Below are 14,883 nucleotides of genomic sequence, written 5' to 3'. Positions count from 1 at the left end.
TTGAACATTTTTGAGTAACAGTTTTCATTCAGTGCTTGAATAGAGGAAAAAAGAGATACTATGCCTCTCAAAAAATTTAATTTGATTCTTCTTTTTCTCACATTTAATAGAAAACATGTTTTTGTTTTTCCAGCCAGTGGCAGTAAATATAGTTGGTCGGGAATTTTCCAAGGAAACATTTTTTCATCAGAAAATGGTGTTTGTTGAAACTGAAACTGTTCACAGGCAAGGGTTGGTTTCCAAATCTCCTGATTGAAAAATAGCTTGGTAAAAATAAGTTTAGAAATTGTCAAAAAGTCCTGTTTTGACATTTTAGAAATGAAAATTTTCATTTTTCAGTTTGAAATGACTTTTCATTTCAAAGTTTTAGTTAATTTATACTAAAAAAAGTTTTAAACATAAAAAAGGTCAAAATAAGATGGAATGTTTGAAAATGATCAAAATGAAATGCTTGGTTGGCCCTATCAGAAGTGGTCTTTGCATGATTGATTTGTGAAAATTTTCATTGTGATTTGTGATGGCAAAATAATTCAGAATCTCAAAAACACTCACAGGATGGGGAAACTATTTCCTGCCCAGCTCTAGCAGTGAGAAGTGAGTGAACAGAACCTAACAACTACCTAAGGTCTCCTTTTCTAATTTCTAAGTACTGGTTTCTTTCCAGTAATAAACAATTGTCAGTAACCCCCACCACAATTGTTGATCAAGTTTATATCTGATATTTTTTTTAACCCCCTCAAACTATTTCCAAATGTATGGGTGTGATTTTTTTTTAAGTGCTCAGTGCTGCTACCACTTAAGTCAATTGTAGTTCAAACATTGACTTCAATGGCCTCAGAGTTAGGCCTATACTGAGTGCATTTGAAAATCCCACTTTATATCTTATAGTAGATTACAAAGTAATATTTGAAAATCTACCAAATTAACATTTATTGAAATGCTTTTATGGTACAAACGTAAATATGTCATCTGAAGAACAAATCACTCTGTAAGAATTTAATCTGTTTGGCTGCAAAAGTATGGTTAGTTTACATTTCAATAAATTTAAACATTCTGTAGCAAAGCATTTTTGTTTGATGTACATCTAATTCTGATGAAAGAACTTTGGTCGTTCAGACATTTAAAAAAATAATACGTGATATGATAAAATATAGAGTTACCAATTTTGAAGATGGGTCTTTGGGAACCAAGACAATTGCAGAATTAATCAGTTGAGCCTGTTTTGATTTATACAAAGAAATCTCACAATGGTTCATTGGTCTTTTTATATGCTCCATTTAGCCCAATTAAAACACTCTCTTTACTGACCCACAAAACAACATGGGGTCATGAATGATGCAGATCATGGGTGTTTCTAGGGATAACTTCCTTTTAGGGAACATTCAAAATGAAAAGTAGAAAGTTTAACAATGTAAAATGACTCTGGCATTTTTGTAAAAATAAGTCCAAATTCTCTCTGTAATGATAAATAGAGAAGGAATCGGATAAACTGCATCTATTATCATATTATAAACATTTAGAAAATCTTTGTTAAATGTAACTTTGGGATACATTTATCCCCCAAATCAGTCTATAGTCATTCTTCTTTCACTGATGAATGATAAATGATATGCAAAAATGGTATGATGGTTTATCAATCTAAATGTTTACACTTTATGTCAGATGGAAACATAAGACCCAATCCTGCAAGTAGATCTGTGTGGGAAGTAAATAGGGCTCTGCAACAGTCTGCTCACAGGGATCTAGTTGCAGGGTTGAGTCCCTAATCTGTGTTATAAAAGAGAAATTGGATAACAATTCTTTGTGAATGAGAAGAAGTACTGAGCATTGGCCTTACTTTGCTCCCATTAAAGACAACAGTAAAACTCTATCTCTACCTCGTTGATTGCACAGATTAATTATGTCTCCTTGTGCATCCAAAATTTTGCATGAAACTGTAAATCTGGCATTTCCCAATTTTTCAGTGCTTGATTTCACAATCTAATGCAATCCTTGGATGACTAAACAAGGGAATCTTGAGTAGGAATAGAGATATTATTTTACTATTGTATTTGTCAGTTGTAACCAGTTATGGTGTCCACAATTTAAGAAGGATGTTGATAAACTGGAGAGCATTCAGAGAAAAGCCATGAAAGTGATTAAAGGATTAGAAAACATTCCTTACAGTGATAGTGTCAAGGCACTCAATCTATTTAGTTTAAAAAAGGAGGGCAAGGGGTGATGACCACAATTTGTAAGTGCATACACGAGGAACAAATATTTGATAATGGGCTCTTCAATCTAGCAGAAAAAAGAATAACCCAATGGCTGGAAGTAGAAGCTAAACAAATTCAGACTAGAAATAAGGCATAAAGTTTTAACAGTGTGGGTAATTAACCACTGAAACAATTTACCAGGGGTCATGGTGTATTCTCCATCACTCGCAATTTTAAAATCAAATTGGATGTCTTTCCAAAAGATATGATCTCGGAATTCTTTTGGGGAAGTTCTATGGCTTGTGTTAAACAGAAGGTTGGACTAGATTATCAAAGTGGTCCCTTCTGGGCTTGGAATCTATGAATCCAGGAGCTTTATAGAGGGTGGAGTAAATATCTCCCTGTGACGGGGTGCATCTACCCCGCTCTGGCTCTGCAGGGGTTAACTGTGCATTGCAGGCTGAGGAAGCCACACCCCTTCGCCTCTGCTGGGCATGCTCAGCCTGGAGGCAAGCCATAAAGGGAAGCAGCCAAGCTCAGTCTGGGCAGGCTTCTGAAGGGAGAGGATGCAGACTGCAGGCTCTCTCCAGGGAGCTGCTACAGAACCCGACCCCAGAAGCAAGGCCTGCCGAGCCCCAGATGGATTCCAGGTGGCCTGACCAACCCAGAGAGGAGGCTACAACATCAGGAGCTATGCTGCCTGAAGACCCCGGAGACCTGTGGTAACAGTGGCCCATCGCCAGCGAAGACAGGGTAGGAAGCAGCCCAGGGAACTTAGACTTTGCTCCGGTGGGTGAACAGGAGAACCAGTCAGCGTGTTTGGAAGGATCCCCACTGTCTCGGTGGTGAGTAATCCCGCCACTGCCAGGGCACTGGGCTAGGGCTTGGAGGAGTGGTGCCACCCCTCCACCCTGAGTGGTGTGCTACTTTCCCAATGGGCCAATAGGCCATACAACCCCACAGAGGGGTGTGACTTTATTGCCTCTGGCCATTAGGCCTCACTGCCCTGACTGTGAGGGGCTTTTGTACTGACTTGGGCCATTAGGCCACACTACCCTGACTATAGGGGGTTCTTGTACTGACTCTGGCCATTAGGTCACCCTGCCCTGACAGTGAGGGTTGTTTTATGGCACAGCTGATGCAGCAGATCGCCAGTCAGCACCAGCTCTATATGACCCAGCATCAGGAGAAATAACAGTAGCTGCTGCAAGAGTTGGCGGCCCAGCATCAGACCAACCAGGAATGCCTAGTCCAACAGGTTGTGACATGGCTACAGTTGGCAGTACTGTCAAGGCCCATCCCTGCAGGGGTAGGGCCAGGGGATACCCTGGTGGGGCTACCCATGCGCCTCACCAAGATGGGGCCTGGTGATGATCCCGAGGCATTCCTTGTTACTTTTGAACAGGCTGCTACAGCTGCCTGTTGGCCTCCTGAAGGCTCGGCCACCCTACTGGCCCCCTATTTGACCAGCCAGGTGCAAACTGCCTACCGCCACCTGGTTCCTCATGAGGCCTGGGATTACTCCCGTGTGAAAGCTGCCATATTAGACCATACCAGCATTAGCCTGGAGACCTATCAAAGTGGTTCTGCAAAGAGCAGTAGCCTCCAGGAGCTTGACCACGAGCTGTGGCCCAATGCTTGCAGGACTATTGCTGGAAATGGCTGAATCCGGAGAATTTAACTGGGCCCCAGGTGGCGGTGCCCATAGCATTGGAACAATTCACACAGATCCTCCCAACAGGGGCAAAGGAGTGGATACAACACCATCATCCAATGGCCCTGAATGAAGCTGTCTCTTTGATGGAGGATTACCTGGCCACTGAAGGACCTGAACATCAACCCCCCAAACCAGAAGGACTGGCGGGGTGAAGCCGGAACCCTGAGGCTCGGCAACCAAGACCTGAAATGGGGAGACCTCACAGTAAACCCAGCTTAGCGAGGCCCCCACGGATCACCGGTGGGAGCCGGGCCATACACTTAAACCTGTGGGGTGAAGGAACTTCTCCAGGCATGTTGGGAACTCCAGGACACAGCTCAAGGGCCCAAGTTCCCAAAGGGCTCTGAGTGTAGACAAGAGGAGCACTTTTGGTGGGACTGTCTGTTTATGGACTGTGCCTATGGTCAGGTGTGGACAGCAGACCGCCGGGCCCGGAAAAAGGCCCCGACCAAACTCCTGGTGCCCGGGCAGGTGGATGGTACCCATGTGATGGCCCTCATTGACTCAGGCTGGAGCCAGATGCTGGTTTGGGCCAGCTTGGTGGACTCCCCAGATCTAGAGGTGGCACCAATATATATGCAGTGCATCCATGGGAAAGTGCAGTCATATCCCACCACCAAGGTATGCCTGGAGATAGGCCAACACAAGGAAGAGTGTTGGGCGGGCTTAGCTCTGACTTCGGTGTACACGGTGGTCTTAGGACATGATTGGCCTTGGTTCAGCGAAATCCTGTGAGCATTGGGGGACTGGACTTTGGAGCAGGAGAAGTCAGGGTCCATAAGGAAGGAGTTCCTGCACCAGGGGTGGCAGGATGAGCTGGAGGAGGGTCCCTCCAGCCAGACTAGAAACCTCACACCACGCACTACAGCGCCCTAGACAATGGAGCGAGTCAGCCAAGAGTGGCTGGAGCTAGATGGGGATTTCCTTCAGGAACAGAGGGAAGACCCGACCTTGAGCCGAGCCTGGGAACTAGTTCTGGAGGTGGGAGACCAGGTGGGCATTGGACTAAGATGGCCCCAGGGACTACACATTTGAGATCCACAATGATCGTCTCTATCGGGTGACCTAAGTTCTGCAGTCCGGAGAAGAATTCTGCCAACTGCTGGTTCCCAAGAGGTTGCGTTGAGAGCTGTTATGATTGGCCCATGTGGTGCCCTGGGCTGGCCACATGGGACGAGAGAAGACCCTGCAACGTGTATCACTGGGGTTCTTCTGGCCTGGTATACACCAGGAAGTGCAGGACTTCTGTGCTTCGTGCCCGGAATGTCAGTGCACAGGCCCAAAGGAGGTACAGCAGGCGCCTCTGATTCCACTCCCAGAAGTGGGAGTACCCTTCGAACGGATCAGCCTAGTGGGACCCTTGGAGAAGAGTGCATCCAGGTTCCAGTATATTCTAGTGGTAGTCAAATATGTGACCTGCTACCTGGAGGCCGTCCCGCTACAGACCATCACAGCTCTTGCCATAGCTGCAGAGCTTCTGAAAATTTTTGCCAGGGTCGGGATACCCAGGGAAATATTGACTGACTGTGGAACAAATGTCTCTTCCAAATTGATGGCTTAATTGTGTCGTCTATTAAACATACGTGCCCTCAAGACATCAGTATACCATCCACGGACTGATGACCTAGTGGAAAAATTTAACGGAACCCTGAAGACCATGCTCAGGAAGTTTGTGGATGACAATCCACGACATTGGGACAAACTAGTCCCCTCACTGCTGTTTGCGGTGCATGAGGTCCCCCAAGCCTCGACAGGATTCTCATAGTTTGAGGTCCTTTACGGGAGACAGCCAAGAGGGATCCTATATGTGCTCTGAGAGACCTGGGAGGAACAAGATTTGAGGGTCCCGGGATCAGTCCCTTACATCCTGCAGCTGCGGGAATGCCTTCGGAAGCTTGGATAGTTCACCTGGGAAAATTTAATCCAGACCCAACAGACCCAAGAACTCTGGTACAAGAGGGGGGCCAAGCTATGGACCTTCGAGTCTGGGGATTGGGTCTCGCTCCTAGTGCTGTCATCAGAATCTAAGCTGCTAGCCAAATGGCAAGGACCATTCGAGATTGTTTGACAGGTGGGACCAGTGGATTATGAGGTTAGATTCTCTGGATGATGAAAGGACATCTGGATATACCATGTAAACTTCCTGAAGGCCTGGAAGGCCCAGGAAGACCTGCTAATCACCCCATAACCCCCGGAGCCCGAATTGGGGCCAGTAGCCAGGGGATTCCCTGACCCAACACCAATCACAATGGGGCAGGATTTAAGCCCAGAGCAACAAGCGAGGCTACAGCAGCTGGTCCAAGACTTCCCCTCCATTTTATCTTCCTGTCCAGGATGGATGAGTATTACCAGCCACCACATAGAGACCATTCCCGGACAGAAGGTTCACAACAAATATCGCCCATTTCCCCGGAAAATGTGGGAAGTGGTCCAGAAGGAACTCGAGCTCTGGGGTAGTGGAAGTGAATGAAGAAGCCCCACAGTCCTAGTCCCAAAGCCTGATGGGACTGTGAGGCTCTGTATAGACTTTATGGGAGTCAATGCCATCTCTCGCTTTGATGCGTATCCAATGCCCTGGATAGATGAACTGCTGGAATGACTGGGTAGTTCTAAGTTTTTATCAACACTAGATTTGACCAAGGGGTACTGGCAAATACCGCTCACCCCGACTTCCAGGGAGAAGACAGCCTTCCCTACGCCATTTGGCCTATACCATTTAATCACATGCCCTTTGGGTTACATGGGGCCACGGCAACATTTCAGCGATTGATGGACCAACTATTTCAGCCACACAGGCAGCATGTGACTGCTTATATCAACGATATTGTGGTCTACAGCACAAATTGGGAGGAACACCTACAGCATCTCACTGCAGTGCTGCAAGCCCTGAAGTAAGCAGGACTCACTGCAAACCCTGCCAAGTGTCACCTCGGGTGGAAAGAAGTGACCTACTTGGGGCATAGGGTGGGGGCAGGCCAGCTCCGTCCCCTGGTGGACAAGGTACAGGCCCTGAGGGATTACCCCGCCCCTACGACAAAAAGGAAGGTAAGGCAATTCCGGGGATTGGCCGGCTACTGCAGTCGGTTCATGCCAGACTTTGCCACGATAGCCGCCCCCTCTCTGACCTCACAAAGAACTCCTGGCTGCAAAATATCCGGTGAGCAGAGGATTGAAAAAGCAACTTACCAGGAACAAGTCCTGTTCCACCCTGATTTCTCAAAACCATTTATTTTACAAACGGACGCCTCAGAAGTGGGGCTAGGGGCCGTGCTATCACAGGAACTAGATGGGGAAGAACACCCTGTGCTGTACCTAAACCGGAAGCTGTTTCCTCGAGAGGTCAAGTACTCCATCGAGAAGGAAGCGCTGGCGGTAAAATGGGCAATAGAGACCTTAAGGTACTACCTGCTAGGGAGCCCCTTTTGGCTAGTTACAGACCACACTCCCCTATGATGGATCAACACCATGAAGGATTGGAATGCACGGATTATGAGATGGTACCTCGCCCTCCAACCCTATGATTTCAGTGTGTCGCACCGTCCAGGTAGGGCCCACGCTAACACGGACTCTTTCTTCCAGGCGGGAGGGAAGGACAGTGGGGAAAGACCCCTGCCGAGTACTATCTTGAGGGGTAGGGTGTGTGATGGGGTGCACCTACCTCCCCCTGGCTTTGCAGGGGTTAACTGTGCTTTGCAGACTGAGGAAACCATGCCCCTTTGCCTTTGCTGGGCATGCTCAGCCTGGAGGCAAGATATAAAGGGAAGCAGCTAAGCTCAGTCTGGGCAGGCTGCTGAAGGGAGAGGATACAGACTGCAGGCTCTCTCCAGGGAGCTGCTACAGGACCGGACCCCAGAAACAAGGCCCGCTGAGCCCCGGACAGATTTCAGGTGGGCTGACCAACCCAGAGAGGAGGCTGTGCTATCAGGTGCTACGCCGCCTGAAGACTCTGGAGACCCATGGGAACAGTGGCCCATCACTGGTGAAGACAGGGTAAGAAGCAGCCCATGGGACTTCGCCTTTGCTCCGGTGGGTGAACCAAAGAACCAGTCAGCGTCTTTTGGAAGGATCCCCGCTGATTCGGTGGTGAGTAATCCTGCCACTGCCAGGGCTCTGGGCTGGGGCTCGGAGGAGCTGGAAGAGCCCAAGTCCCCCTACCTGGGGTGCCACACCCCTCTGAGTGGCACCCTACTTTCCCAATAGGCCATGCAACCCCACAGAGTGGTGCAACTTTATTGCCTCTGGCCATTAGGCCTCACTGCTCTGACTGTGAGGGACTTTTGTACTGAGTTAGGCCATTAGGCTATACTACCCTGATTGTAGGGGGCTCGTATGTTGATTCTGGCCATTAGACTAGCCTGTACTGACAATGAGGGTTACTTTATCAACTCTGGCCATTGGGCCATGCTACCCTGACTGTAAGGGGCTTTGGTATTGATTCTGTCCATTAGGCCACACTGCCCTGAGCTGAAGGGCCGCTCTGCTGACTCCAGCCACTAGGCCATAATACCAAGTCCCACAATAGGGTCTTCCGCATAGGACCTAGCCAGCTGCAGAACAGCCTCTTCCCTCTCTTGTGACCAGACACCCCGTGATGGGGTACACCTACCTCACGACACTCCCTGTATTTTGTTTTTATTTTTTCTTTTAATCTTTGTATGGCAGCTTACTTATTAAAAGACTGAACTTGTAACTTACTTTCAATTGATTCCTGGTTAAACATCATTAACTCCTTAACACTGCAAAATCCCCATTAAGCAAAATTCTTACTAATACTGTTCCCATTAAACATCAGTCATTACCATTCACTGTCATTCAGCAAAATTGGTTTCCTGTGAGGCATCACAATAAAATAGCAATCCTAACTAAGTAGACTCTATACAGTATATATCTAGGACTTTGCATTTGTAAACCATGGAAAATTGCATATGTAAGAGCTCTTTTTAGTCCACCTTGAATAATTAGTTTTGAACATATTCAGAATGTGTCAGTAAATCAAGGTAATTTGTGGGAAAAGTATGCAGTTAATATGTCCTCAGTGATACGTGTGGAATTTCTTATCCCAAGGAACTGCAAAATTGATACTTAATACTTTTACTGATTACATAATAAAAGAAGCCTTAAAATCCTGTATATTAAAGATTATGAATCCCTTAATGAAACTTCCTATGAAAATGAACACTTTTCTGAATACAGAATTTCATTAGAAGTAGAAAACTAATAGGAAGTTAATGGGTCATATTCTTCCCTGTTAACTTCAGACACTTTGAATGAATTTTTAACTAAAGTATTTTTAAGGAATCAAAAGACACATTCTTCCAAAGTAGCAGCACTAAGGAAAATCATAATATTTAAATGGTATTTAGGGTGCAAAATTCACAAGTCATTAACATCAGGGTTTTTGTTTTTGTTTTACTTAGACCGCTACTTGGAATTTTTTATAGGGAATCAGATTGGTGAGTCACATTTATAGAGACATGAGGACTTCATTGAGTACCCACATACGAACAAATATAACTGCAACCATAGAAAAGCAATATAAATATAGCAAAATGGCCTTCAGAACTGCACATACAATTTTAGGGAGACCATCAGAAGTGAAGATGGAAAGAGCAGGAAATAGAGAAGCACTGTAAATGGCAATGACAATAAGATTTCCACGCTCCTGTCATCCCGATAACCCAAGTCGGGGTTGGTCAGGCAATCTTTTATAACCCTTTTCCCTTACATTCCCACACATCTAGAACCATATTGATTAGGTCTCAGCCTTTTGCCCATGTTTGCTATTTCAGGGGACCATAATTAGTGGTCCAACTGCTAGCGTAAGCTATTTGCCTCAATACATTTCCCAATAGTTTTGACACGTGAATGCCATTGCTCCATGGTTACATATACCAGAAAGCCCCTAAACTAAGTCTGCTAATTTAAGATCAAAACTCTTATTTTGCTGCTTGTGTTTATTACAAGACACAAACTGCTAAATCTTATATTCACTGGCAGCAGAGACCCAATCAGGACCACCAGAGTGCCACCAGTCAGATCCCAGGACTGGAATCCTTTGTTGGAGCTGAACTTCTTGTTCTGGTGCTTGGGGGCAGGTTGGCGCTTACTGGCTCCTAAGAGCCTTGTAGATAAGAGCTCAAGACCGATGGTCCCTGGCTCAGAGCAATTGTGTAGTCATAAACTAGCACATAGTGAACAGCATTTTATTTCTAGATTTGTACTCCCTATTTTTTTATTGTATGTCATTTCTAAATATGTTTGAAAATTAGGCTCTTTTCCTACTTAGGATGGCATCCATATCAGAACAATTGACTTAAATAGACTTATGCTGATTTACACCAGCTAAGAATATGGCTTACTAGGTACCCTATCTACTGAAAAAAACAGATGTGCACTACCAGCCACCATTTTCCTGTTCTCTGAAAGAAGAAGAAAATAAAGGCTAAAAGGGCATCGGACACATGGTTCACTTAGCAACCCTTCCCACACATACTCATGTTTTGTTGTTGTATAAAACATTTTCTGAAATGAAAAGGATAACAGCAAAGAGCACAAGACAAGACCAGAGTGAGTTATTTAGACTGGGAATAAGTTTACAATGATTTTTTTTTGCCTAAACTCAAAAGTAAGCTCAAGAGTTCACATAACATTTGCATGTATTTCTTACACAGTGATCTTTATCTCAGACACAGCGTAAGCAGCATGTGATTTTGTAGCTGCTAATGAAATTCTGTGTTTTAGAAGTTGAAACCAGTGTTCAGAAGAAATGACATAAATTATCAGTCTATGTTTTACAGCTGCCCTGGGGCTGCAGTAACTAATATAATCCTCACTGTTTTTAAACAGAAAAATTCATTTTACTAAACGCATCCAATTTGTTGTTGTTCTGTTTTATTTTGCTTTTAACCCAGAATTTATCTCCTTTGTCCCGCTTCATAGCTTCACTCTGCAAAGTGCTATTGACAATGGCTGCATGGTGTCCACTTTTGCAAATAATAAAAAGGAAGGAAGGGGTGAACCCAGGATTTAGCGAGATTACAGAACGATTTGAATAGGTTGAAAAAATGGCCAGATGTTGGGAAATTGATGTTCATTATTAAGAAAATGCATTTGGGGACGCTCTACCAGCAGGACAAATGCTCAGTAAATGGATTCAAGTTATATGAGACACATAGAGAGGGAGATACAACACAGAGCTGAAGTGAAGAGAGCCACAATGGTGTTAACATTTACCACAGTGGCCTAAGCTACCTGCCAAGAACTGGAAAAAACTATGGTAAATCAAAGATACCACTTAATTGTCACTGCTTGTAAGATATTGATTTGTAACATACCCCTAGGCTTGTATAATCAGAGAGCACATAAAAATTATCTACATGAACAGAGGAGCATAATGCTTGCTTATGATCTGACTGTTCTCTTTTTACTATCTATAATGACATTTATTATTCATTATTAATTATTATTAATTATAATGGTTGTTGTCATGAAGAGAAGCCTGGAGAAGAACTGGATTAGGACACCTGATTATGTTGTACTCATGTCCTTCATTAATAGTGGCTGTTTGATGTGTAAGCTTATGTAAGATAACTGGTTTTACTATGTCTCAGTTTCCCTATCTGTACAATGGAGATAATGCGATACTTACTTTGCTTTGTAAAGCACTTTGAGCTCATTTGATGAAAAATGCTACATAGGAGCTAAGTATTCTTCTTCTCATAGTGACTTAATAGAATGTGGGAACAGAAAGCATAAAGATACTAAGATAAAGCTGCTCATCAAAAAAGAAAAATAGTAGATACTTGGGACAGAAAAACCACAGCGTGTTATATTTATTGAGGCACAAGCAGGATAAGTCAAGATGAATCTTTTTGTCTATCTAAGCTTCTTTTATTTTTATATTCTGTACAATGTAAAACCATTCTTTCCTATAGCTACTTAAGCTAAATTTCCCCCAACCTGGGGCTAAATTACGATGCAGTTTTGCTGGGAGTACTGTGAAGAAGCTCTTAGGCCAGTTGCTACCATTAAATATTATGGCACCTATTTTCAAATGCAGGCATGTGCAAGTGTATGCAAATAACTGCATGTGCTTGTTATGCACAGAAATACCCAGTGCACATATACACATGAGCTATTTATGTATATACATGCCCAACATGCTCATGCACACAGGCCAAAAAGTTCAAAGAAATGGGTCTAAAGTCAGGCTCCCAAAGTCTTTGACATTAACCATAAATAAATGGTTGATTTTAATGGCTGGGAAGTCAATGGGATCTCTGGGTGCTCAATACTGTAAATCAGGCCATTCATTTATGACAACTACCCAAAAATGGATTTGGATGCCTGATTTTAAATATCTTCTGAACATTTTGGACTTATGATATTTCATGTATAACTTGGTTGTGTACACTTGTATGTAAGGATCCATGCCAAAATTTGAAAATCTGACTGTGTATGTCAAGCTTCCAATTCCCCATTTGTAACCACTACTCTACACTCTTTACAAAACCAAGGGCTTGATCCAAAGCCCATTGTTATCAATGAAAAGACTCCTGTTGACTTTGTGGGCACTGGATAAGGCCCTGTGGATCCTGTTTGAAGTCCAAACATTCACTCATTCACTAGCTGTATATTTAAAGTAAAAATACTGGGCCAGATTCTCATTTATGGCCATAGAACCTTAAGTGCAGCTTAGGAGAGGTACAGAAGTACCCTTTCCATTCCCCCAGTCCAGGAACTGCTCTTCACCAGGTTAATCTCCCTAAACCCGGAGCTGCTGTAACCTCCACTAACTACCAACAGCTACAAGGAAACATAACAGTTGCCAGGATTTGCTAGGGCAGGGCAAAGTCCTGGCCAGCCTCCTATGCTTGCAGTGAAGAGGAGGGGTGACAGTTGCTCTATAACACCTCTGCATCCTCCCATGCACAAGTGATTTTCCCTATTTCCCCAAGATTTAGGACTGGTTTGTGCTAGAGCAGCCAGAGTATAGCTCAGGTCCCCCATGGTCCCCCATTTTCTCCAGCACTGACAGTAGCAAGATTATGTTTTGTTCCAGGGAAAGTTTGAGCTTTTCAAAGAATTTGATTTTGTCCAACTGTGTATTTTTAATGCTAATATGTGGCAGAAGTGGAAAACATTGCAACACAGAAAGTTTCTAATGTAACACTATGAAGTTCATGCGCACAACTTTTGTATATTTAGCTATCTAGAGACAAAATAGTCTGGAATCAGACAGGACCTACTGACTCTCTTTGACTTCTTCATCTCTAAAACCTATAATTACCAACATTTTTTTACTGCTTTTTATTTTAGCAACAGACATGCTACAAATACACTGCAGAGAGCAAATGCAATTCTCAGTTGAAGTTTCCTTATCTCCTGGAGTAATGTTGCATGCACACTTATAGCACTGGAGGTAACAATAACTCACCCTTTAGGCTGGCTCTCAAACTCTTCTGCCCACTGCTCCTGGGTATCCTCAGTGGAAAGATCCACATCTCGGGTTGTGGCAAAATTGAACTCACTGCCTTCAGTTCCATGGAAATAAATGGAGTTTCCATCTGATTGACAGCTATGCTATAGATAAAAGGAACATGCAAGAGGTGGTTGTTAAATGGTTTTTGTTTTTAATGGCAGCTGTCTTGCTCACGTACAATCAGAGCTCAGAAAAAGTCATTAAATTATTTAGCATTGACACCTGAAACAGAACAAAAAATAGTTTGTTCATTCTTCTTTATCTTTCTTGAACAACTCCCAGTTATTACTGCCTCTCAATATCATATTTTCTATTGTCTTCAATTTCAGACCTCTGTAAAGTGTATAACTTTGTTTTCATAACAATAACAATTTTAAAGCATTACATTGCATCTAGCTCAGACCAAAAATCACATTCATATATTCATAGAATCATAGAATATCAGGGTTGGAAGGGACCCCAGAAGGTCATCTAGTCCAACCCCCTGCTCAAAGCAGGACCAATTCCCAGTTAAATCATCCCAGCCAGGGCTTTGTCAAGCCTGACCTTAAAAACCTCTAAGGAAGGAGATTCTACCACCTCCCTAGGTAACGCATTCCAGTGTTTCACCACCCTCCTAGTGAAAAAGTTTTTCCTAATATCCAATCTAAACCTCCCCCCCTGCAACTTGAGACCATTACTCCTCGTTCTGTCATCTGCTACCATTGAGAACAGTCTAGAGCCATCCTCTTTGGAACCCCCTTTCAGGTAGCTGAAAGCAGCTATCAAATCCCCCCTCATTCTTCTCTTCTGCAGGCTAAACAATCCCAGCTCCCTCAGCCTCTCCTCATAACTCATGTGTTCCAGTCCCCTAATCATTTTTGTTGCCCTTCGCTGGACTCTCTCCAATTTATCCACATCCTTCTTGAAGTGTGGGGCCCAAAACTGGACACAGTACTCCAGATGAGGCCTCACCAATGTCGAATAGAGGGGAACGATCACGTCCCTCGATCTGCTCGCTATGCCCCTACTTATACATCCCAAAATGCCATTGGCCTTCTTGGCAACAAGGGCACACTGCTGACTCATATCCAGCTTCTCGTCCACTGTCACCCCTAGGTCCTTTTCCACAGAACTGCTGCCTAGCCATTCGGTCCCTAGTCTGTAGCTGTGCATTGGGTTCTTCCGTCCTAAGTGCAGGACCCTGCACTTATCCTTATTGAACCTCATCAGATTCCTTTTGGCCCAATCTTCCAATTGGTTTAGGTCCTTCTGTATCCTATCCCTCCCCTCCAGCGTATCTACCACTCCTCCCAGTTTAGTATCATCCGCAAATTTGCTGAGAGTGCAATCCACACCATCCTCCAGATCATTTATGAAGATATTGAATAAAACCGGCCCCAGGACCGACCCTTGGGGCACTCCACTTGATACCGGCTGCCAACTAGACATGGAGCCATTGATCACTACCCGTTGAGCCCGACAATCTAGCCAGCTTTCTACCCACCTTA

At 44.2% G+C, this 14,883-nt stretch overlaps 1 protein-coding gene across 1 annotated transcript in view; it reads right to left on the bottom strand.

Annotated features, from left to right (window-relative positions):
• Positions 1–14,883, bottom strand: part of RELN (reelin) — a 451,858-nt gene that overhangs the window by 163,268 nt on the left and 273,707 nt on the right. The window contains exon 11 of the mRNA XM_084611658.1: positions 13,349–13,494. Within this exon, the coding sequence (XP_084467784.1) occupies positions 13,349–13,494 (146 nt within the window). The remainder of the gene's footprint in view (positions 1–13,348; positions 13,495–14,883) is intronic.

This window comes from Lepidochelys olivacea (assembly GCF_965140295.1).
Source record: "Lepidochelys olivacea isolate rLepOli2 genome assembly, chromosome: 1".
NCBI lineage: Eukaryota > Metazoa > Chordata > Testudines > Cheloniidae > Lepidochelys > Lepidochelys olivacea.
Note: the sequence above shows the minus strand (reverse complement) of the source record. Positions and strands in the feature narration are given on the sequence as shown.